This window comes from Canis lupus, chromosome 24 (genome assembly GCF_048164855.1).
Source record: "Canis lupus baileyi chromosome 24, mCanLup2.hap1, whole genome shotgun sequence".
Taxonomy (NCBI): Eukaryota; Metazoa; Chordata; class Mammalia; order Carnivora; family Canidae; genus Canis; species Canis lupus.
The window spans coordinates 45,192,082-45,216,968 of record NC_132861.1 but is presented as its reverse complement, the minus strand read 5'-3'; the positions used below and the strand labels follow the sequence as shown (position 1 = coordinate 45,216,968).

The following is a 24,887-nucleotide window of genomic DNA, read 5'->3' as shown; positions in this document are numbered from 1 at the left end:
TAAACATCCTATTGCATAGTTCAGCCGGTTTCTTTCTTTCCTTCTTTGAGAGAGCGTGCGTGAGACTGTGAGCAGAATGGGGGAGGAGCAGAGAGAGAGGAAGAGAGAGAATCCTAAGCAGTCTCCCCATGCCAGTGCAGAGCCCCACGTGGGGCTTGATTTCACCACCCTGAGATCATGACCTGAGCCGAAATCAAGAATTGAACAAAGAGTTCAACAAGAGTTTAACAGACTGAGCCACCCAGGCACCCCTTCAGCCATTTTCAGTGGGGAAGGAACCACACAGGTTGTGAGTACCAAGAAATGGGTCATCGGAGGCCATCTTGGGAGAGGCCTACTACATGAGGCATTTTATCCACCCACTCCCATCCCTCAGTAGGAGGGTTGCTCCTGGGGTGTTAAGTCCCTGGAACTTTTGGCCTAAACCAGAACACACTATCACACCATGCTGAAGACAATCCTCCCTTTGGCCTAACTCGGATCTCAGCTGTGGCTCGGAGGACGGGTCCCAACTCATGTGCACCCTCTGCTTTCTGCCTCAGGACCTTCTCTGATATGCAAGAGCCTCTGAATCCTTGTACAAACAGGGCCAGAATACACAGGGATGCTAAGAGCCCTGGAGGAAGACAATTAGCAACCAATTATCTGGTCCTTCAGGCACATGGGTCTGGGAGGCATACAAGACGCTGCTTTCAGGAGCTAAGATAAAGAAAATTGAGCTTGCCTCCAATTTTTCATTAGTACAAAAGGGCTATAACTAGTATCTTCTTACACTCATCTCTGTAATTGAGCTACTATCCTTTTTAAATCTTTTTTTCTTTTCATATCAAATTTAATCAGTACTGGTCAACAGGGTCAATCAGATAACTCTTAATATGAACATGGGGGGAAAAAGTATATGTATGTGGATGAACAGGGGAACTAGAGGCTGTTTAACAAGGCATGTCGGGCAGTAGTTCTGGATGAAACTTGTATTGTGTTTTTCATTTCCACAGCTGTGTGCTGAGAGTGTGACTGCATGAGCCTCCAGACCATCCTGCTGCTGCACTGGGGGGCTGGTCAAAATCCACTGTAGGGTTTGTACTACTGATCCTCATGCCAGCCATTGGCTGATTCATCTGTGAAAGGTTCCACTGGGGCTGCTGAGCTCGAGGCAGGCCAGGCTTACTCTGGGGTACCCCCATCTGTCCCACCATTCTTCCTTGAGGCCAGCCACATTTGGAAGAAGTGGTATCATACATAAACCCACTGGGCATGGGCCTGCCCACCGTCACGCTTCCCACTCTGTCCCATTATGTTCCCCAGAAGGCCAGGAGCTACAGGTTTAGCCACAGGCACATCCATTGATGGATAATCTTGAGATCCATTTGGTGCTTCTGAGGTAAATGGTCTATTTGTGGGTCCCTTATTTTTTTTTCTTTTTATTTGTGGGTCCCTTAAACACACCAGGAGTCCTCTGCCTCTGAATGGTTCCTGTACTATACAGAGATAAGATTGAGTCTTTGGAGAGTTTGTTTCTTGCCACCTCTTCTGATTTTGTAGCTTGCTCAGTGAACAGATGCAGATCCCCGGATATTACTGTGGACAAATTGGCAGCTCCAGGTATAGAGAACATCCCTGGAACTGGGGGCAAGAGAGTTGCAGGTAAGGGATTAGAAATCCTTGGTCCAGGGGCACCTGAGTGGCTTAGTCAGTTAAGTGTCTGACTAGTGATTTTGGCCTAGATTGTGATCTCAGCGTTGTGAGATAGAGCCTCGAGTCAGACTCTGTCCTCAACAGGGAGTCTACTTGAGATTCTCTCCCTTTCCCTCTGCCCCTCCCCACCACTAAAATAAATAAATAAATCTTTAAAAAAATCACTGGTTCAAAGATGTCCAGATATCATTTAGGGCTGACACCGTGGTTATGTTCCCATTGGTCACTGGTGCCTCAGTAGGGCCGTTGAATCCTAAAAGATCAACAGTGGGCTCTGCAGCATTTTTACAGCTGATACTTTTTCTAAATTCCAACTGCTGGGATCCCTGGGTGGCGCAGCGGTTTGGCGCCTGCCTTTGGCCCAGGGCGCGATCCTGGAGACCCGGGATCGAATCCCACATCGGGCTTCCGATGCATGGAGCCTGCTTCTCTCTCTGTGTCTCTGCCCCTCTCTCTCTCTCTCTGTGACTATCATGAATAAATAAATAAAATCTTAAAAAAAAAAAAAAACAACTAAATTCCAACTGCTGATTGTCTTCCTTCCACAGCCTTTTCAACTGTAAGAGGTTTTGCAGGCTTTTCTGGTTCCATTTCTTTTTCTCTTCCTCCCTTTCCCCTTTTCTTCATTTGTAATAGCTATTGAATTTTTATCATAGTATTTCTTCTTTTCATATTTATCTCTTTTGTAAAATATTTTATTTTTAAAGATTTTTTAAAATTTTTTTAATTTTTTTAATTTTTAAAGATTTTTAAAACTTATTTGAGAGGGCAGCCCGGGTGGCTCAGTGGTTTAGCGCCGCCTTCAGTCCAGGGTGTAATCCTGGGGTCCCACGATTGAGTCCCATGTCAGGCTTCCTGCATGGAGCCTGTTTCTCCCTCTGCCTGTGTCTCTGCCTCTCTCTCTCTGTCTCTCATGAATAAATAAATAAAATCTTTAAAAAAAAGTATTTGAGAGAGAGAGAGAGAGAGAGAGAGAGAGCAACCAGGGGAGGGGTAGAAGGAGAGAGAGAATCTCAAGCAGACTTCACTTTGAGCACAGAGCCTGCTGTGGGGGTCCATCTCCTGACCCTGAGATCATGATCTGAGCTGAAACTAAGAGTCAGATGCTTAACCAACTGAGCCACCCACATGCGCTTCAGACTTTATTTTTAAGTAATCTCTACACCCAGTGTGGGGCTCAAACTCACAACCCCAAGATCAAGAGTCACACACTCCACCCACTGAGCCAGATAGGTGCCCCTGATATTTATCTTTGATAAAAAATTCCACTGCTTGACCTATCTGTGGTCTTCAAAAAAGTTCTCTGGAAGATTGGCTTCTGAGTGGTCTTGCTTTCGTATTTTCCATATTTTGCATGCGCTGCATCTGTCCTGGTGTCCACTGGTTTAGGTTGACTGACTTAACCCTGCATGTATGAACCCCAAGATTTCTATGGGTTCCAGCACATCTCATGCAAATAAACACACCAATTTTCCAGGAAGCCAACTATCGATGTTTGGCCTTACAGTTTGAGCCATATCTGTCCTCCTCCCTCAGGAGCTGGGACAGGACGAGCTGCTGCTTCTCTTTCAGCTTCTGAGTCTTCTCCTTTTGGGAGCCCATCACTATCTTGGTAGTGGGGTGGGGAGCCCAAGGCAGCGATGGGTGAAGGGGAGATAGGCAGAAGCTGGGCAGGAAGCCACCAGGCCTGTGGGCAGACGCTGACTACTATTCTTTTCCATAAATTTTTAGAGGCAGAGTGGCAGGGCCAAAAGGATAAATTTCTATATTTTGGAACCTATTGCCAAATTTGTCTCCAATAATGCTGTAATTCTCATCGTGGTGAGGGAGCTGTTCCCCTCCATCTGAGAGGTTGGGTGCAGTGAGGACGGTGTCCTGCATGCCTCTCAGATAAAGGTGGGGAGAAGCCCACTTACAGTAAGGCTTAGAGAGGGTGAAGAGGGGTCTACAAGGCAGGGTGGTAGCAACTTAGAAGACTGGTTACACACTCAGGGGTGGTTGACCCTACAAATAAATATGCAAATAAATATGCAAATAGCAAAAGGCACCTTTCTTACTCACAGGGAGTAATGAATGGAAAGGGATAAATGCTGTGGTAGTTAGGTTGGAACTGGAGGTACTGATGTCAGTTTACATTTTTAAATATTTATAAATTAGATAGATATAAAATGAATATCAATGTGTGTGTTTAGGTATACGTTCACATACATATATATTTATGTTTATACGCATATTCCCTGGTTCTGCTCACTGAGACAGCCTGGGGGCAGCAACACTGCGGCAGTAATGAGCACAGCTGGCACCCAGATCTTGGTTTCTAAATCCATCCTCCACTGAAAGGAACCAGAGCTCCTCGGCAAATGGCTGATTTCAGGCTGGCCCAGGGAAACACATGATAAGCCTGGAATATCTTATTGTGCCAGAAAATGACAGAAATATTTAGGCTGAGGACATGTGGGGAGGATATAGGAGGCAGCTTAAAGGAGTTTCCACTGGCCAAGTGTCAGACAAATTTCGACATCATACATAACGATAATGGAGTATTGTCCATGGAATAAGATAAGAAATCTCAAGTCCACACAGATATAAATATATCATGAGAGAAGAAAATGTTTCTTTACAGTATAATGTCAGCTAATCAATGAAGAATGATAGAATTAAAACCACTGTTTGGCAATCGTTATAGCAATAATTAATTCATTGGAGAATCATAAATGGATGCTAAAATTAGTAAGAGTTTGATAAGAAATGGGATATTCACATAACCTCAAAATGCCTCCTCATAAAATACACAGTGATCCCCAAAAGAAAAATAGTAATCACTAAATTCTACTCCTGAAACTATTACACTATACATTTAAATAAAAACTTGGAGAGGGGGAAGGAAAAATAGTAACTTTTCAGAGGAGGAACCTGCCAGGTACCACCCTAATCAAGGGAATAAAGTTGTCATCTTCAGGAATGGGGCAAATGGAAACTGTGTGCTGCCCCTGAAGAAGCAATGAAGAGAACACACCCGCCCCTCTCCATGGTATTCCTGCAAAAATGTGTAACACGAGTCTGGGTGGTGCAGTGGGTTAAGTATCTGACTCTTGATTTTGGCTCAGGTCATGATCTCAGGGTCATGAGATGAGCCCCATGTGGCAAGCTCTGTGCTCAGTGGGTCTGCTTGTCCCTCTCCCTCCCTGTCTACCCCTTCCCCTGCATGCACATGCTCTCTCTCTCAAATGAATAAAATCTTTAAAAAAAAGAAAAGAAACATTAGATAAATCTTAATTGAAAGAATACTACAAAATAACTGGCTTATAATTTTTTAAAAGATTTTATTTGTTTATTCATGAGAGACACACAGAAAGAGAGAAAGAGAGAGAGAGAGAGGCAGAGACACAGGCAGAGGGAGAAGCAGGCTCCCTGCAGGAAGCCCCATGTGGGACTTGATGCTGGGACTCCGGGATCACACCCTGAGCCAAAGGCAGATGCTCAACCGCTGAGCTACCCAGGCGTCTCTGGCTTATAATCTTAAAAAAAAAAAAAAAAAGTCACGTTCATAAAAGTCAAGTGGAGATTGCAGAACTGTTCTGGACTGAGGATTAGCAGGGAGTAATGCCTCAAGGTGCAGTTCCCAATGGGGCTGGCTCAGCTGTGGTGATGTAGGAGGGGTCTCCCTTCCTAGGAAATGCACACTGACAGATTTAGGGAAACCTGAGCCTCAGGTCAGCAAGTCACTGTCAAATGGTTCAGGACAAAAAGTTCTTTGTAGTCTTCTTGCAAAACTTTTTCTGGAATGTGTTTTGTCGTTACAAATGTCACGTGTGCCCAGGAGTCTATAAAAATGATCTCATTCATTTGATCCTCAGAGCAAATGGCTTAACTTCCCCCCTCCCCTCCCCCCGAACTTGAGGGACGACAGAAATGATGGCCGCAGCTCAACCAAGCAGCTGGGGCAGAGGGGCTTCAGCCAGGGTTGTGCCCTCCTTTGAGGTCATTCAAGAGCAGGGCTTTGCAGGGGGAGCGGGTACCAGCTGAACTCCTTCCTCCGAAGGGAAACAATCCTGAAGCCGGAAGAGCCCACTGACCTACAATGTCAGGGAGGACGGTCCTACTTTCACAGAGGGCCCACGTAGGGGATGTGATGGGGCCCAGGCTCCTGGCCAGAGGCCCCTGTGTGCCCCGGGGTGGCCCGGAGGTGCCCAGGCTGGGCCCAGGCCCACCACCAGCACCCGCAGGAGGCACCGTGGGGCTGAAGGCCCAGGGCCTGGCAGTGAGGAGTCCGGAGGAGAGCAGAACGCGTGTGGCCCCTCGCTCCTCACACCGGGCCTGGCAGAGGGGACAGATGGAAGGTGTGCTGGTCGGGGTGACAAAATGGCGGTCGTTTTGTGAGTGGTGAAAGGGGCCTCAGGTACCGGCTGGGGTGTGTGACTGGCTGGAGGTGACAGTGAACGCTTGTGTGTCCAGGTTCTCCTGAGTCTAACTGGAAGGAGGCTCTGACCAGACTGGGCCTGGTCCTAACGATGGTCTGAAGAGAGGGCTTGGCCAGAGACAAGACGCCAGGGAGAAACAAGGAACTGGGTTTTAATGCGAAAAAATAAATCGACGTGTGTATTAGAATAGGAGGAACAAACGATTGTTGAAAAACATTTTAAACTGAAAATAAACAGAATTACCTCTCCTGCTCCGGCCTTAACCTACTCCCCCGAGATAACCAGTGTTAAGTTCTGAATCAGACGCAGGAAGAGACACAGCCGCCCCTCCCGTCAACCCTGCTTCGCTCCCCAGCCTGTGGGTCCCACACAGGCTGCAGGTGGACAACCCCACAGGATAGCCTCGGCCTGTTCTCCTGCCACCAACTCCATCAGGGAGATATGTGTCCCCAACCTGCATACTAGGAAGCTGAGGTCAGAGGAAGGAAGGGACTTGTCCAAGGTCACACATCCGAGTCCTTGCTCCTGCTGCAGCCGCCTTCTTTCACCCCAGAGTGACCTCTGCTCAGGGAAAGAGCCAGTCTGGAGCCAGGTGGGGGCTGGGGTCCTCCTGGGGCCCTTTCCAGGGGTAGGGGAGCTGCCTGACTGAACTGGTTCTGCCCTAATAAAGGTCTGCTTGTCGCAGCCTGCTCATTCCGTCTTTGTTTACAGTGCCTCCACACAAACACACTTGAGAACTTCGTGGGAACATGAGGGGCCGGAAGGCAGGATGCTAGCTGGAGGGCGGACAGGGCCTGCCCCTCCACCTACATGGGATGGGGCCTGTCTCCCTTCCCTACGCCTCTGGCCTTCAGTTTCCCCAAACCCCTTTTCACGGGGCAAAGAGGAACCTATTATTGTCTCTTGCTGCCTTGGAAGAAAAATAGCAAAAATCAGTTCATTTTGGGGGCGCCTGGGCAGCTCAGTCGGTTGAGAATCTGCCTCTTAGTTTCGGCTCCAGTCATGCTCTCAGGGTCATGGGATCGAGCCCCGCACTGGGCTCCACGCTCAGTGGGGAGTCTGCTTGAGATTCCCCCTCTCCCTCTGCCTCTCCCTTGCTCACATGTGTGAACTTTCTCTCTCTCTCAAATAAATAATCTTTAAAAAAAATCATTTCATTTTTGTCCAGAAAATGTACCAAGCTTCTGAGACACGCACCTACTTTCTTTTATTTGAAAAATAGTTATCAGGGGTACCTGGGCAGCTCAGTGGTTGAGCGTCTGCCTTTGGCTCAGGTCATGATCCCGGGGTCCTGTGATCGAGTCCCGCATCAGGCCTCCCACAGGGTGCTTGCTTCTCCCTCTGCCTATGTCTCTGCCTCTCTTTCTGTGTCTCTCATGAATAAACAAACAAACAAAATAAAATTTTATTTATTTATTTATTTATTTATTTATTTATTTATTTATTTATTTATTTATGAGAGAGAGAGAGAGAGAGAGAGAGAGGCAGAGACACAGGAGGAGGGAGAAGCAGGCTCCATGCTGGGAGCCTGATGTAGGACTCATCCAGGGACTCCAGGATCACGCCCCAGGCCGAAGGCAAGCACTAAACTGCTGAGCCACCCAGGGATCCCCACAAATAAAATATTAAAGAGTAAAGAAAAAGATACTCTTTACTTAAAAAAAAGGAAAAGAAAAATAGTTATCAAGTGCCAGCTAAGTGCTTTCTGGGCATTCTGTATCCTTTATTTCTTTTAATTCTCTCATGACTTTATAAATAGGTCTGTTGTCACCTCCATTTTGCAGATGAGGAAACTGAGGCATGGAAAGTCTAAGCGATATGCCTCTTCCCCTCCAAGAGCTTAAAAAGAGATAATAAAATTCCATTTTTGGAAACTCACAGCCTCTGAGCTGCAACCACAGATTCTGACCCCTTGGAATGCACCAAGCCCTAAATAGGAAACTCTTGAATTTTTTTTTCCAGAAGTTCCAGAGCCAACTGGGTACCAACACAGCTTCCAGGAAAAGGCACTCAGGAGCTGCCCAAGGGCTGGGAGCGGGGAGGGAGCTGAAGAGCCCATGGAAGGTGCCGCCCACAAGCAAGTCAAGGTCATTAAGAACAGCAGCCAGGTAGGGCAGTTCTTGAAGAAAACCTCATAATCCAATGATGGAAAGGCAGTGTGGGCTTGAGAACGGGATCCAGCCTAGGCGTGTTTACAAAAATGCAGTCTTTGAAGGAGAAATAAACATTTTTTTTTTAAGTCTAGACTCTTAAAATTTGATTGTTGGGGCGCCTGGGTGGCTCAGCGGTTGAGCATCTGCCTTTGGCTCAGGTTGTGATCCCGGGGTCCTGGGATCGAGTCCCGCATCAGGCTCCCCATGGAGGAGCCTGCTTCTCCCTCTGCCTGTGTCTCTGCCTCTCTCATGAATAAATAAAATCTTTTTAAAAAATAAACAAAATGTGATTGTCTTGGGAAATGGGGGACCTCTGGGGTCAGAACTGTAGGGTCAAAGGTATGAAGTGTTTTATTCAGATAGCCTTCGTTTCAAATCCCAGCTCCAGCCCTCATTAGCTGTGAGATCTTGGACAAGTCACTTAACGTCTTGGACTTGCTGCCTCCCTGTGCGTAAAGCCAGTTTGTCATAACCTCCATCTCGAGGCAGCTTGCAGGAGTAAATCGACATTTTCTACCTAAGAACAGGCTGTTTACACAAGTTGCTGTTTTTTTTGTTTTTTGTTTTTTTGTAAAGGTTTTATTTATTTATTCATGAGAGAGAGAGAGAGAGAGGCAGAGACACAGGCAGAGAGAGAAGCAGGCTCCATGCAGGGACCCCGACGTGGGACTTGATCCTGGGTCTCCAGGATCTTGCCCTGGGCCAAAGGCAGGCGCTCAACCGCTGAGCCACCCAGGGATGCCCAAGTCTGCTCTTTTTTGAGTCCAAATAGATCAGGGAAGTTTTAAACTTCCAGTTCCTGGATGTGGTGCCTCTGAGTACAAGTGCGAGCTGGTCTCTCCAAATTTAAAAATCTGGAATCTCTCATCTTCCCTGCAGATATGTTATCTCCTGGGCATCTTTTCCCAAAAATGTTTTGTCAGTGTAGTGAGCCTGTTGGGACCCCCACCCCCACCCCCAAGCCAGGCCTCGGTGTGCCCTTTCTCTGATGCTGGTGCATTTGAAGAGGCCTTGAACCCTGAGTGACAGGGATAGGTGTGCTTTGTTTTGGCGGCTTAGCACTCGGGCTGTCTGCCAGGGGCTGTGGATGAGCCAGCGAGTGGGAATCTGCCTTCCTCCTCTCCAGAAGTCCTGAAGGCTCACCTGTCCCGAGCAGTGAGAACGCCACGGTAGGATCCAACTGCATGGCCTGTCGAGTCTTGCTCACCCAGGGCAGGGAGTCCAGGCAAGTGCGCTACAGAAGTTGGGATGTGGTCCCAGCCAGGGACCCTGCATCCAGCAGGTGCAGACCCACACCACCCGGCCTTTGGGCTACATGTCTGGGTAGTGGGGCCAGCCACACAGCCTCCCTGGCCCTCCAGCTACCTGACAGTCTTCAGGAAATTCTGCCGATATTAGCCAGAGCCGGTTTTGACATTTGCAAACCGAGATCCTCTGCTGACAACCAGTTTCAGCAGTGGCATCTCCCGCCTCTCTGCCTTCAAGCGCTCAAACTCCTGCCTTCTCCTTACTTTGGGCCAGTTGTGCCCACACCGATGCCCACCCTCCAGCACACACTCTCAGCGTCCCCATGTTCTGTCCCTTTCTGCACGTCTAATGGTCGCTGGTTGATAGGCCCAATATTTTCCACTTACCTCCTGATGAAAAGACATTCATTCCATCTGCTCGGGCACTACCTGCACATTTCATCATTTATTTTCTGCCATTTGGTGTTATTTCCTTTGGAACTCTGAGCCTCTGTTTACTAGCACTTCGAATGCTTACTGCTTTTGCATGTGTTGGCTGTGGAAACAGTCTGCCTTGGGAACAGCAATAACCTCAACAAGATGTAAAACAGCAATCAGACCAACTAAACATTGTCTGCTTTCTTTTCTTTTCTTTTCTTTTCTTTTCTTTTCTTTTCTTTTCTTTTCTTTTCTTTTTTTTCTTTTCTTTTCTTTTTTCTTTTCTTTTTTTTCTTTTCTTTTCTTTTCTTTCTTTTTTCTTTCTTTCTTTCTTTTCTTTCTCTTTTCTTTTCTTTTTTCTTTTCCTTTCTTTCTTTCTTTCTTTCTTTCTTTCTTTCTTTCTTTCTTTCTTTCTTTCTTTCTTTTGTTGTTGTCTGCTTTCTGTGATCAGATGTGTTAAGTGAAAAGACATTACTCCTTCCAGGTTGGCTGCTCCCTTTACACCCATCCCTTGACACCATTGCGGATGGCAAGTGGAATTAACGATATTCAATGAAATACTGCACCTAAGCCACAACTGAAGTATTTAGTGGTAAAGGGGCATTAGGTCTGCAACTGATTCTCAAATTATGCTGATATTAAAAACTCAGAGGAAAGACAAAAACGCTAAGGCAAACACAGCAAAGTGCTGTGGACCAACGAGTCCCCAAGCCCTCTGACACCCGTCACTGGCAGGAGGACGGGGGGTTTGGTTCTGAGCTAACTGGGAGCATTCATAAAAGGCAAGATCCCAAGAGGGGCCTCTCTGATGCCTCTGACTGTGTTTGTTAACTGGGAAGGCCTCGTGGACCCACAGATACCAGGAGCACCAGTAACATCGAGCCCCACCCCGAGGGACACAGACTCAGGGCAAGAGAGACGCAAGCATTTTCTGACCCTCTCGATGTGTGACCTCAGCCTGTCCTCCCTCTGGCCACAAGTGGAGTTTGGGGCCTGGGGTACCAGCAACCATGGGGGTGGGGTGGGGGGGGAGGAGGTGGCTGACTCTGCACCCAGCCCTGCCCGAGAGACTGGGTGGTTTGGAACCAGGCTGCATGGCCCTCAGCAAGGGGCCAACTATTAGTCCCACGTGGCCCTCTCCATGGGCTGGAGGGGCCGAAGACTCCTTGGCCGCTGGTCCCCAAGGTCCAGCTATAAGGCCTGGGCCTCCTGCACTGTGGCCAGTCTCCCCACAAGTTTGTGTGTTCCTTCTTCTCACTGGAGCGCAGCTCTCCTGCCCCAGGCTGTTGGGGGACCTTGCCCTTCCAAGCCCTGCTGAGAAAGCTCTTCTGTCCTTCAGCTTCCACCCCAGCCTTGACTCCTGCCAGCTTTCTAGTATCTTCCAGAGAATTCCGAGCATAGTTACAGGTACCATTTCTTGAGTGTGTCAACCCTAGGTGTTTTAAACCCACATTATCTCACTTAATCCTCACAGCATCCTGAGTGACAGGTCTGTTCTTGCTGTTTTACAGACCCGGGGTTTGGAGTGCAAAGTGACTCATCTACGGCCACACAGCCAGCTTGTGGTAGTATGAGCAAGAATTCTCGTCCAGGCCTCACTTTCCCTTGCCTTCCTTTGCCTTCTCCTTGGGAGTGTGCTGGTCTCTATGAACAGATCCAGGCTTGGGGGCTGGGGGAGTGTGGATGGGCACACACAAGCTGCATAGTTTACTGGGTGGAGTGCAATCCGTACTCTGGAGGGGCTCAGGCCTTTTCTCTTCTCTCTCCTGGCCATGCCCTGGCCCGGGTCCAGCCAAGCAGAGCCAGGTGAGCAGTGCCTGACTTGGGGAGGTTCCTAGGTCAGCATGGCAACTCTCTCTCCTCCAGATGTTTGCTGTACCCAGCTCTCCATGTTTGCTGAGCCTGATTACTGGTGGGTCTTGGGCTGTCCCCATTGCCTAAGCTACAGAGCAGTTCCTCCCTCCCATCCAATGCCTCTGTGTCCCCAGACTCATCTCATCCTCCTTGTCTGGTCTCTATAGGCAGTTGAGCAGGGTGACAGGGTAGGGTGGGGGCTTCTAGGTGAACAGTGAATGTTCCAGGAGCTGCTCGGGTGGTGCTGGTGAAGACCTGGCTCAGGGCAGCTGTCCTTCTGGGGCTCTCAGGAATCAGCAGGTGAGGAAGGGCTATGGGGCCAATCACATACTTCAGGCTCATGAGCCCTGCACAGACCCCAGGACCTGAGAGGTCTCCCAAGTGGCTCTGTGGGCCCCAGAGGCCCTCCCTTGGCAGATGTGCTGTTGTGGAGAGTTGGGGCCTTAACACCCGGGTCTGGGCAGCAGCCAGGTTCAGGAGACTGAATTATATACCCAGGAAACCTAGGAGGCGTTTGTTACAGGCTTCACCCTGCAGGCATCCCCAGTAACTATGTCCTGGAGATACTTGCTCGGGATAGAGCAGAGAGGCAGCAGGATGTCCTCGGGTTCTGATGGGACATGCCACCATGGTGGTCTTGAGCTCAACCTGGGGCACCCAGGGCCCTCTGAATAGTGCAGGGACAGCCCAGCCTTGATAGCCACAGCACCTCTCTTTTTGGGGGACTATCCTTTATTTAGCTTGCCACGGTCTCTGATTGTTGTTAATGCTGTGAATGGTGCACCCAGCTGTAAGAGTTCCTGATTGGTGGAGCCATTCTGCCTCTTTAAGGCAGAAATGGGTCTTCTGGGATCCCTGGGTGGCGCAGCGGTTTAGCGCCTGCCTTTGGCCCAGGGCGCGATCCTGAAGACCTGGGATCGAATCCCACATCGGGCTCCCGGTGCATGGAGCCTGCTTCTCCCTCTGCCTGTGTCTTTGCCTCTCTCTCTCTCTCTCTGTGTGACTATCATAAATAAAAATAAAAATTAAAAAAAAAAAAAAAAGAAATGGGTCTCCTCTTCCCCCTTCTTTCTTGGGCCCCCGAGCACCTCCAAGGGTTCCCCAGTGGGTCTCAGGATGCTCCGAGTGTGTGCATAGTGGTGCGTGTATATGTGAGTGTGACCCACGGATGGGGGCAGGTGTCAGCAATGCTTCTGCTAAATGCTGCCTGTGACCCCATGGTGAACTCTTTCTCAGGGGGGCCACCTACCCCTCATTGTTCCTCTGCTGTATGCTATGATAGCAGCCCAGACCTTGAAGGTTCACTCATCTGGAGTTGAGGACTTAATTCTCAGGGAAGTCCCAGAATCCTTTTCCCCAAGGACATGTGGACCATCTGCCCCTGCACTGCTCACAACCTCTCCCTGTGCCTGGGCTTGTGTTTACATGTGGAGTTCCTGGGAAGGCAGGCCCGGTGGAGGCTCTGAGAGGGTACGACTCCCAGTCCCCAAGGCCAGACAGTGACTCATGGGTGGGGGTGGAGGCTGTAGGGAAATTTGGGGGGAACAAAGTCACACTTCCAGTTGTCATTACGTAGCCTTTATTGAGTGCTGGCTGCACGCCAACCCGGTGCTAAATCTTCGCTGGGCAACCTCAAGGCACTCATGGTTACACATGCTACAGGAAGCAGAACTGAGGCACGGTGGGGCTGATCTCCTCCTATCCACACTGCTGACCAGCCACCTTCCTGGGTGCTAAGGCTTTGTACCTAACCCCTCCCAGTGCTTGTCAAAGTATGCTTCTGGGGCTTGGGGCTCCCTGGAGGGTATTTGTCAAAAATGGGGGTTGCTGGGCCTGGCCCAGACTTATCGAATTGGACTCTGGGAAGAGGCCCAGGAGCCAACATTTTGGCCTGTAAGATCCATGTGTCTAGGCTCCCTAGAAAGTTCCTGTTAAGTAACTTCCAGCTAAGGAGCTGTTTGGAGGAGGGGGCGGGGCAGGGAAGGGGCTTCCTGCTTGGCTTTACTGTGTAGAGTTTCAGGAAGCAGGAGGAGGCTGGGATCCCTGCAATCAAGACTCTTCCCTACAGTCCCTCCTTCCCTGGAGAGCATCCTACCCTGGGGTGCACCAGATGGAAGAACACTTGAATGGATGAGAGGGAGGGCATTTGGGGGTGAAGAATATAGTGAGGGGGAGCCAGGAAGGCAAGTGGTGCATGGGGGTCCAGCCAGGCTAGACTTTGGTGTGTTCTTTTTCAGAAGGAAGTGTGTGTGTGGGGGTGTCCCTGGGAGGGTTTTCCAGCAGAGGAACGATGTCTCTGGGGGTTCAGGAGGAAGACTGGGCCCTGGGGGACAGACTGGGGGGAGAGTGGAGCTTCCCTGGCAGTCCTGGGAAGGACGATGGGAGGGGGCGGGAACTGCTGGCCTGGGACTTGGGGCCGAGGGAGGGAGAGGAGACCTCCCAAGCCTAGGAGGGGGATGAGACCCTTTGGGACACGTGAACTTTGAGGTGCGTCTGAAATACGGGACAGGAGGAGGCGGGGGCTGGAGAGGCCCCATAATAAGGAGGTAGGCTGAAAGGCAGCCCCCCGAGCCCCGGGTGGGAGCTGGGCGCGGGAGCCACACCTGTCGCGCGCACTCCATCTTTCGGGGGCTCAGTCTTCTCCTGTGTAAATGGGTTGTGGTGAGGATCCCCTAGTGGTGCTCCCGGAGCGTCCCGTCCCGGAGGGCGGCTTGGAGAGGGGCGCTCTCTCGGAGCGCGCGTGCGGCCCGCGGCGGCGTCTGGGGCCCGGCTGCGGCGCGAGCCCCGCCCCCTGGTGGCGGTCCCTTTCGGGGCAGCGGGGCCACCGGCGGGCGGGGCGTCGGCGCGGGCTACTTGGGGGCCGGCACCGTCTGTCCGCCAGTCGGCGGGCTCCCGGCGCCGCGTCTGGTCGTCGGTCTCGGCGGAGCGCATGGTAGGGCCACGGGCGCCGCGGCCGGCGGGGCGCGGGCGGGGGGCGCGGGGCGGGGGGGGCCGGGGGTCCCGTCCAGGCGCCCCACCTCTCGGGGGCCTCGCAGCCGCCGGGTTACTTCTGGCTTTTTGCGGGACGCGGGCGCTGCCACCCTTCCCGGGGCGCAGGAGTCCCTGGAGCATCCCCGGCTCATCCCCGCCTCATCCCCGCGGCCCCGCAGCCTGGGAGTCGGGGGTGAAAATGCCCCTCCAGGCCCAGAATGCGGGGATCAGGTGTGGGACCGGCAAGGAGGCTGGGGGAGACCTCGGGGTGGAGGTGCTGGGGAGGAGAAAGATATTCAGGATTCAGAATTCTTGGGGTCTGGGAGAGAAAAGGACCCAGAAAGAAAGCTGAAGGGTGGCTGCACAGGCAACGGGCGCCAAGCCCCTACTGAGAAGAGGCAGTGGAGCTGAAGGAACAGTGAGCGGGTCCAGGAACCGAGCCTGAAAACCCACAGTTGCTCCGAGGACAGGGGTTGGGGTGGGGGTGGGGTGGGGTGGGGGGGCTTGGCCAGAGGGCTAAGGAGGACGGTCCCCAGATCCTGGCCTGTACCACCAAACCACCTGCCCTGCCAAATCTTGTTTCAGTCCCTGCCCCATCTCCCTCGGACTGTTGTTTGTTTTTAAAGATTTTATGTTATTTTCTTTTTATTTTTTTTAAAAAAGATTTTATTTATTTATTCATGAGAGATACAGAGAGAGAGGCAGAGACACAGGCAGAGGGAGAAGCAAGCTTCCTCTGGGGAGCCTGATGCAGGACTCGATCCCAGGACCCTGGGATCAGGACCTAAGCCAAAGGCAGATGCTCCACCACTGAGCCACCCAGGTGCCCTGTTATTTATTTTTTTTAATTAATTAATTTATTTATTTGAGAGGGAGAGAGAGAATACTAAGTAGACTCCCCACTGATCGAGGAGCCTGAAATAAGGCTTGATCTCAAGACTCTGAGATTATGACCAAAGCCAAAATCAACAGTAGGTAGATTAAAGACTGAGCCACCCATGCTCCCTTAATATTTTACTTTTATTTTTTTTAAAAAAGATTTTATTTATTTATTCATGAGAGAAAGGGGGGGGGGGCAAAGACACAGGCTGAGGGAGAAGCAGGCTCCATGCAGGGAGCCCGATGTGGGACTCAATCCCAGGACTCCAGGATCACGCCCTGGGCGGAAGGCAGGTGCTAAACCGCTGAGATTTTATTTTTAAGTAATCTTCACACCCAATATGGGTCTTGAACTCATAACCCCAAGACCAAGAGTTAGTTGGGTGCTCTACTGACTGAGCCAGCTAAGCACCCTTCCCTTGGACTGCTCTTCCCTGCCACGTGGGAAGTAAGGATAATGTTACTATGCATTGACATTGCACACCTGAATTGTGGCAGGCACACCCTGAGAACTTTATATGTGTTCTCTCATTTAATCTTCACAGAAATCATGAGGTAAGCTTTGTGGACTCCCCCATTTTACAGATGTGTAGGCTGAGGTAGAGTGAAGAGATGTAATAGCTAGAGTGTAGCAGAGCTGCAACAAGGTTGCAGTGACAAGGTTGTCAAGTATTTCAACCTTTAACAGTGCAGGTGATAGGAAACAGAAACAAGAATGACTTTTGGGTTAGCATTCTGGTTTTTAGCCCTTTTACCCCTTCACTTGAGCCCCACAGTGACTCAGTCCTCACTGTGAGGTGACTGATGACCAGCCTTTCTCTGGTCCCAGGTTAGTACCTTTTGTAGATTAAATTGCTGGATCCTTACAATAAGGAAACAGAGAGGTTCCCATGCAAATGGTCACACAGCCCAGAACTGAGGAGGCTGGATTGGAATCCAGGCAGTTGCTTCCAGAGCCCTTGTTCTTGTTCTTTTTTTTTTTTTTTTTTTTAAGATTTTATTTACTCATGAGAGATGCACAGAGAGAGGCAGAGACACAGGCAGAGGGAGAAGCAGGCTCCCCTCAGGGAGCCAGATGTGGGACTTGATCCTAGAACCCCAGCATCATGATCTGAGCCAAAGGCAGATGCTCAACTACTGAGCCACCCAGGCATCCCTTTTTTTTTTTTAAGGTTTTATTATTTATTTGAGACAGGAGAGGGAGAGAGAGAGAGCACACACACAAGCAGGGGGAGGGGGAGAGATAAAAAGAGAAAAGAAGACTCCCCGCTGAGCAGGGAGCCTGTTGTGGGACTCTGTCCTAGGACCCTGAGATCCTGACCTGAGCTGAAGGCAGATGCTTAACCGACTGAGCCACCCAGGTGTCCCCAGACCCCTTGGTCTGAATAACCATACTGATGAGTTACTGCATGTTGTGCCCATTTTACAGATGCCCAAACTGAGTCCCTCTCCTGAAGTCCAGGGCTTGAAAGGGGACAGACCCAAGGGGAGACTGCTGACTGCAAAGCCCATGATCCAGAGGATCCATCCTTTATTCAAAGGCTTCAGTGGATCGTGGAAGCCCTGCTTTGTATAATTTTTAAGATGTACATTTTCATATCTCCAAAATTATTATCTACCTTATAAGAGATGAGAGGTTTTTAAAATTTTTAAAGATTTTTTTTTAAAGATTTTATTTATTTATTCATGAGAGACACAGAAAGAGAGAGAGGTAGAGACACAGGCAGAGGGAGAAGCAGGCTCCAAGCAGGGACCCTGACATGGGACCCGATTCCGGGTCCCTAGGATCACATCCTAGACCGAAAGCAGCGCTAAACAGCTGAGCCACCTGGGCTGCCCATTTTTTAAAGATTTTATTTATTTATTCATGAAAGACATACAGAGGCAGAGACATGGAGAAGCAGGCTTCTTGCTGGGAGCCGGATGAGGGACTCGATCCCTAGACCCCGGATCACTCCCTGAGCCGAAGGCAGATGCTCAACCACTGAGCCACCCAGGTGTCGTGGTTTCTTTTATTTCTTAGCAGGACATGAAATCATGTTTCTCGGGATCCCTGGGTGGCTCAGCGGTTTAGCGCCTGCCTTTGACCCAGGACATGATCCTGGAGGCCCCGGGATCAGTCCCACGTCGGGCTCCCTGCATGGAGCCTGTCTCTCCCTCTGCCTGTGTCTCTGCCTCTCCCTCTCTTTCATGAATAAATAAAATCTTAAAAAAAAAATCATGTTAGTGTCGCTGGCCCCTTCGGTCTCCTGGATCCCCAGGGATTTCCGAGTGACTTTTCTGGGCATCTCTGTTCTGTTCCACAGGCTCCTCTCTGCTTCAATTGCTCCATCCTCCCCGGAGACACGTCCCCACGGGACGCGGGGAGCCTGGTGCCCTGCAATGGCAGTCGGGCGTTGGGGCTTTCTGACCCCGAGGACTTAAACCTCACCGACGAGGAACTGAGAATCAAGTACCTGGGGCCCCAGCAGACAGAGCTGTTCGTGCCCATCTGCATCACGTACCTGCTGATCTTCGTGGTGGGCGCCGTGGGCAACGGGCTGACCTGCGCGGTCATCCTGCGCCACAAGGCCATGCGCACCCCCACCAACTACTACCTCTTCAGCCTGGCGGTGTCGGACCTGCTGGTGCTGCTCGTGGGCCTGCCCCTGGAGCTCTATGAGATGTGGCGCAACTACCCCTTCCTGCTGGGCGCGGGGGGCTGCTACTTCCGCACGCTGCTCTTCGAGACGGTGTGCCTGGCCTCGGTGCTCAACGTCACGGCCCTGAGCGTGGAGCGCTATGTGGCTGTGGTGCACCCGCTGCAGGCCAGGTCCATGATGACTCGGGTGCACGTGCGCCGTGTCCTCGGAGCCATCTGGGGCCTCGCTGTGCTTTGTTCTCTGCCTAACACCAGTCTGCACGGCCTCCAGCAGCTGGAAGTGCCCTGCCGGGGCCCGGTGCCCCACTCGGCTGTGTGCACCCTGGTCCACCCCCGGGCCCTCTACAACCTGGTCGTGCAGATCACCACCCTGTTCTTCTTCTGCCTGCCCATGGCCACCATCAGCGTGCTGTACCTGCTCATCGGGCTGCGGCTGCGGCGGGAGCGATTACTGGTGCTCAGGCCGGAGGCCAGGGGCAGGGCCGGGTCGCGCGACAGCTGCAGATTTCCGGGCTCGCAGGATCGGGGGCGGACACAGGTGACCAAGATGCTGTGTAAGTGCTGCTACCGGGAAGAGAGGCGGGGCCAGACCCTGGGGGGTGAGGCTAGAGCTTCCGGGACCTGGGGGCTGAGGGTCTGGGTTTCCGATGGAGGCTGAGTGTGAGGTCTGGAGTTACCCCCCTCCCCCCGCCCTGTGTGTGTGCACGCACGTGTGTGATTACTCTCTGAAAGACTCGTATCAAAGATAAATGGCAGTATGGGCCACATAATTTGTGGGGGCTGAGGCAAAATGCAAATTTGGGGTCCCCTGTTCAAAGATCATTATGACTGTCCAGAGAGCAATAGTCATTAAACTAAGCCCAGGGTCCTTCTAAGCTTGGAGGCCTGTGCAGATGGTGGCAGAGGGTGGCTCACCCATGCAGCTGGCATTGGCTCGTGGAATCAAACTCACAGACTGGGCAAGGGCATGTGGCTGGCTTCTGGGAGGGCAGAGCTGTTCGTGGGAGCTGGACCCTACAGGTCTCTCATCTTTGCTCCTAAACATCTCTTTGCTCCGAGGCCAAGGGCAGCCTGGGAAGCATAGCCATGGGCACAGAGTTCCTCTTTCTTGAGGAATGGCCCTCTTCTCTTAATGGCTGTTGAAACGTCCCAGGTTAGAATTCTGATTGACAGGCTTAGGTCATGGCCTGCTCCCAGGCCAGAGTGGCAGGATGCCGAGGTCTGTAGCCCCCACACGTAGACTCACATGCTGGGATCTAGGGGGAGCAGAGTTCCCCAGAGAAGGCGAGCAAGGTGTTGGAAGGGCAAGATGATAGGTTTCCTCCATGTAGTACCTGTGGGTCCTCGAGGACCGCGGGGATGACTGTTGTCTAAAAGAGGCTCATCAGGAGGTGTGTTTGTGAGGGTCAGTGTGCAGAGCACAGGAGAGTCAGGGCAGAGGTGTGGATGGGGGCAGGCCAGCTGGGTGGAGGCTCTGGGTCTTACTCTTCTCTAGATCCGGCCCTTTTTCAAAATCAGAGGCTCTGAGGAAGCCAGACTAAATGACACAAAGCCAATTCACGATTTCCTCCTCAACCTGACCCACCCTCGCAAGGCCTGAATCAGGTAGATGGACTGAGCCAGGGCAAGACAGAGGTAGTGAGACCTTGGTCAAAGCCATGGGATTATAGCCAGCTCACTGGGGACTGCCCTATTCCCAGAAAGAGACCCATTCTTCTTGTGCCCCAGTAAGTGTCCCAAAGCCAAGGCCACTTGTGCAGCTCCCTAAAGTGGACTGACCCCAGAGTTCCAAGCTTGCCTTTCAGCTCTGCCCTGTGAAGCCTGCCCTACAGACCCCCTGCCCCCTCTGCCTCTGCCTCCTACTCCTTTGCCCTGCAGGTACCAAGTCTGCTCAGCTGGGATGGCCCTCACCCTGGGAAGCTGGGGTGGTTCCTTCAGGGATGGTGCCTGGCTTGCTGGCCTGGGGCTCTGGCCTTCTCTCCCTCCCTCCCTCCTTCCCCCCAGCTTCACTTTCAGAGGGCCATGGGCTGGGGATGTGGGCTAGGGATGTTGTAAGCAACATCCTGATGGAAATCCCAGATGATGAGGGAAAACCGTGCTGGGGTGTGGTGGGGAAGGCACGGCAGGGGAAGATAGGCAGTTGGAGAAGCAAACACAAGAGATAAGAAACAAAAATCAAGGCAAGCCCGATGACAGGCATGACTGGTTGACACTACAGCTGAAGGGAAGCTCTGGGAAGCTGGGTGACGTCTTAGCTAAGAGTCACCTAGTTCCAGACTCTTGTGATGGGAGAGCCAGACTGGGCCAGCTTGGCTCACGCGCCCACACCCGGTCCAGTTGACTGTGGCTGGGAGTAGGGCAGGGGCCCACTGCCCAGGCAGTGACAGTGGTGAGACCAGCCTTCCTGAAGGGCATGCTGAGGCTAGGGTGGGCAAACTTCCAGAACCTTCCAGATGGACAGTGGGCGTGGGTGGCAAGGTGAGAATGACCAGACTACCGTGAAGCCCAGGGAAGGCAGTCTGGCAGGCACACAAGTCTCCCTTCTGTGCCCCCACAGTTGTGCTGGTCGTGGTGTTTGGAATCTGCTGGGCCCCCTTCCACATTGACCGCCTCATGTGGAGCTTTGTGTCCCACTGGACCGAAGGCCTGCACCTGGCCTTCCAGTACGTGCACGTTATCTCCGGCGTCTTCTTCTACCTCAGCTCGGCCATTAACCCCGTGCTCTACAACGTCATGTCAAGCCGCTTCAGGGAGACTTTCCAGGAAACCCTGTGCTTGGGGACTCAGTGCCGCTACCACAGGCCCCGCCACAGCTCAAGCCTCAGCAGGGTGACCATGGGCAGCACCCTGTGTGACCTGGGCTCCCCGGGCACCAGGGCCCAGCCTCTGTTGGAGAATGGTGGCCGAGAGGGGCTGCAGGAGACTGACCCCTTCTGAGTGGAGCCTGGAAGCAGCTTCAGCAAGAGAGACCAGAGTGCCACATGCGGTTCTGGAAGGGGTACTCACCCTCCTCCGCTGGGATGTCTTCTCAAACTGTCCCCCTTTGTGTCCCATCCCCACTTCGGCCTATAAACTCTGACCAGCACCTCAGTGACTCCTGCCCCCATCCAAGTTTTTGGAAGGGATACAAGCCTGCTCTCTGCCCCCCAGAGCCGTGGGCCTGCAGGTAAAGTCCTTCTTCTCCAGAACCAAGGCAGCTAGTTAAGTGGCAGAGCAAGCCTCCATCTGGGGTCTCCCCCACCCCACCCCTAGTTTCTGAAATGTTTTTGTGGGGCCCCACCGTTCCTTCCCATTTCTCGTTGAGATCCTGCAGGTTCTGGCCCATTCTGGCACTCTCCAGCTCTTGGCCTGTACTTGGGACCCCTGTCAACCTGACCCTCCGTGGCCCTCACACAGTCAGCACATTCTGCTCTGGATCTCCACTTGGTGGAGTGGCTGGGCCACAGGGGTGCCAGGGATCCGGGGGACCTGGTTCCAGTCTCAGCCCTGCTGCTACCACCTTGCAGCGTGGCATCACCTTCGCAAGCCTTGGTCCCTGGTCTGAAAAATAAGAGGCCCTGACATTCTACGGTGTCACACTTTGGCACCTTACCTGTGGTCTTCTGAGCATATGCATCAGTCAGTGCTTGTAGCAAAACTGTCAGAAAACCTTAGATCAACAAAGGCAGAAATTACCCTCTACTTCCTCACCACCCCGCGACTCCTGCTCTGTCCCTGACCTCTGTGTCTCCCCCAGCCCCTGCACTGAAAGCCACTCCGGGCATGTTCTTTGCTTGACACCGACTGAGGTCTGGCGAGTGAGCGGAGACCCCTGCTCGGCTCTGTCCTTGCCTCCCTGTGAGCTGGTTTGGGGCCCTGAGGTGAGCAGAACCCAGGGCCTGGCTGACCAGAGGGTTCCAGAGACAAGAGACACGAGCCAACCAAGGGCAAGGAGTGACCCTGTGAGGACAGTTTTGTTTGGGGCTCAGTGAGGTGAGAAGAGACAGCGACCAGTCCCTTGTGTCCTGAAAACAGAGTCCCATCCCAAATGGGGGGCTGAGGGGCAGTGGTCAGGATCCACTCAGTGGCCGGAACTTGACCTGCTGCAAGTCCGCGAACCCTGTCCCCCTTCCGAGAGGAGACTCCTGTGAAAGGACCGCTGGTCCCCTTGGTGGGGTGCTGAGGGTGCCCCGGGTGGAGGAGGCAGCGGGTCTGTCGTCTGGGTCCCCCTTGCCTGCAGACCCTTCCTAGCTCAGGACCCGGGTCCCCTGCCCGTGAAGTGCAGAGATTGTACAGGGTTGCACATAATGTTCTGGAGTGTTCAAATTCAATTGTAAAAATAGCAAATGCTCTTTGAAGAAAACTTGGAAAGTGCAAATAAGCAAAAATGAAAACAATTTAAAATAGTTAAAATCCACCCTTGCTGGGGCTGGTGGGAGAGAGACATGGGGAGTTGTTCAATGGGTATAGAGTTTGTTTTGCCAGATGAAAAAATTCTGGAGACTGGTTGCACAAGAGTGTGAATGTACTTCATGCTGAACTATAATACACTTATGTGGTTACAAGGATGTCTCATGCTATGTATTTTACCATAATTCAGATGGGGACTTGTGAAAAGAAGCAGCAAGCGGCCCCTGCAGTGGGTCCCCGGAGCCCAGGGGTGGTGAGGCGGTGGCGGGGGGGGGCACCTAGATCCCCGACTCCAGGCTGCAGTTGTTCCCAGAGACTGTCAGAGATGACTTAGGGGCCTGAGGAGCTCGGGTCAGTGTGCATCTAGGAGAGGCCCGCTGGGTGCCCAGGAGCACCGGGCTGACTGGGAAAGTGGGGACAGGAGCTGTCAGAAGGTGTGGCTCCCCTCAGTGTGGAGTGGATGCCTGTCTCTCAAGTGCCTCTGCAGCATGTTGGTGGGTAGGTCCCATTTGTCATGGGTCACCAGTTGCCATGGAAGATGGAAACGGTAGCTCTGGGCTCAGCCCTGGAGAAAAAGGGATGGAGGCAGAAAGGCCAGCCAGCAGGATCCCCCTCTTCTGGATGGGGAAGCAGAGTCCCCTGCAGCACCGGTCAGGGTGGGGGCGGCATTCCCATGAGCGCCCAGTGCTACTCCCAAGCCAGGAGAAGAATGGGGGCTCTCTGCACTTCCCATCTGTTCTAGTCTTGGCATTCTCTAGGGTGGCATCGAAGGCCACAAGGATGTGCCTCTGCCTCCCTGGTTTCAGCTCCTGATCCTTCCTGCAGTCCTGGAGACCTCTCCTCCACCCCAGTGCTGGGCCCCTTGGTTACATCCTCACTCCCAGGAGTTCCAAGAATTTTTCCATTTCAGGAAGTGTGAACTCTTGACCATGACTGCCTCCTTCCTGCTCTGCTACCCCGATGATACATTTTTCGATTTCATCCAGGCTTCCTTATTCCTGACTGCTCTGCTTTCCCCCAAGCCATCCTCGCCTCCTTCCTGATGGGTCCTACGTCCCGCAGTCCATCACACGCAACCTTCTTGGCTAGTATCTCTTCTGAGAGCCATGGTGAACATACTGGAATCATCCTTCTCAGAAAAAAGGTTTATTTTCTCTGCGAATTTGAGTCCCAAGATTAGTCTCGACAAACAAAGCTGCATTTGTCCACCCTTCCTTCTGTTAAGTATCTACTCAGAAAACATAAAGGACACAGCACTTGCCACCTATTTCAACCTCATCTTGTACGCTTAGAGTCTTCCTCTCTTCCCCATGCTCCCTTCTAATGGATCTACCAAGTTTTCTTTCCCAGGTTTTCCATGTAGAGAGGAGTTGCCTTTCCGGGGGGGCCCTCTGGCATTTGCACTCCATTCGCAGGGTGTGTGTGTGTGTGTGTGTGTGGCGGGGAGAAATCCCTCAGTGTGTGACTCTCATTGGAGACCAAGCCCAGCCCCCCACTACAGAAGCTGAAAGGCTTCCAGTCACTTTCCACCACTTACGTCACCGTGTGGCCCATGACTTGTACTCAGGCAGCTGGATGATCCGACATGAGACTCCTGTCCAGAGCAGGTGATACTAAGACCCATGACAGCAGGGGCAGACGTGTCCAGGACCACAGTGCTCACAGCAGTGTCCCATCAGGACTGTTCCTGGGCCTTCTGCCACCAGCCTCCCCTGGTTTCTGCCCAGTTTCTCTGCCAGGTTTTCCGGCCTTCCTGTTGATGTTCTGAGCTGCCAAGAGCTTTTCAATAAACTCCTTTTCTGCTAGAGTTGGCCAGAGTTGTTTGCTGTTGTTTGCAACTAAGAACCTTAACAGATTCATCTGTTTATTGGTTTGAAGGTTATGCATTGTTTGTTTTACTAGTGGTTATCTTTACACATTTCTAAGATAAGCATATATTATCTAAGATAAGCATATATTGATTTGTTAAAATCCCAAACTACAGTCTGTAATACTTCATAATCATTGTCATTCTATCTTACTGTTTTAAAACTATCTTTGGTTTTTCAAAATTTATTTATTTTTAAAGATTTATTTATTTGAGGGATGCCTGGGTGGCTCAGCGTTTGAGTGTCTGCCTTTGGCTCAGGGCGTGATCCCAGGATCCTGGGATCAAGTCCCGCATTGGACTCCCTGCAGGAAGCCTGCTTCTCCCTCTGCCTAGGTCTCTGCCCCTCTCTGT

The 24,887-nt window shown here is 51.8% G+C and overlaps 1 protein-coding gene and 1 pseudogene across 1 annotated transcript; one reads left to right on the top strand and one right to left on the bottom strand.

The window, feature by feature from the left end:
* Nucleotides 1-983: 983 nt before the first annotated feature.
* On the bottom strand, nt 984-3,297 carry LOC140616376 (stromal membrane-associated protein 1-like; annotated as a pseudogene).
* Nucleotides 3,298-14,645: 11,348 nt separating this feature from the next.
* NMUR1 (neuromedin U receptor 1) lies at nt 14,646-24,473 on the top strand. Its single transcript, XM_072796662.1, has 3 exons — nt 14,646-14,719; nt 17,943-18,831; nt 20,835-24,473. The coding sequence occupies exons 1-3, from the start codon at nt 14,717-14,719 to the stop codon at nt 21,212-21,214; spliced, it is 1,272 nt and encodes a 423-aa protein (XP_072652763.1). The 5' UTR covers nt 14,646-14,716; the 3' UTR covers nt 21,215-24,473.
* Nucleotides 24,474-24,887: the final 414 nt, after the last annotated feature.

Coding starts and splice junctions, on each gene's coding strand:
- NMUR1 (XM_072796662.1), top strand. Junction 18,832..20,834: donor ACAGGTGACCAAGATGCTGT/GTAAGTGCTGCT, acceptor GTGCCCCCACAG/TTGTGCTGGTCGTGGTGTTT.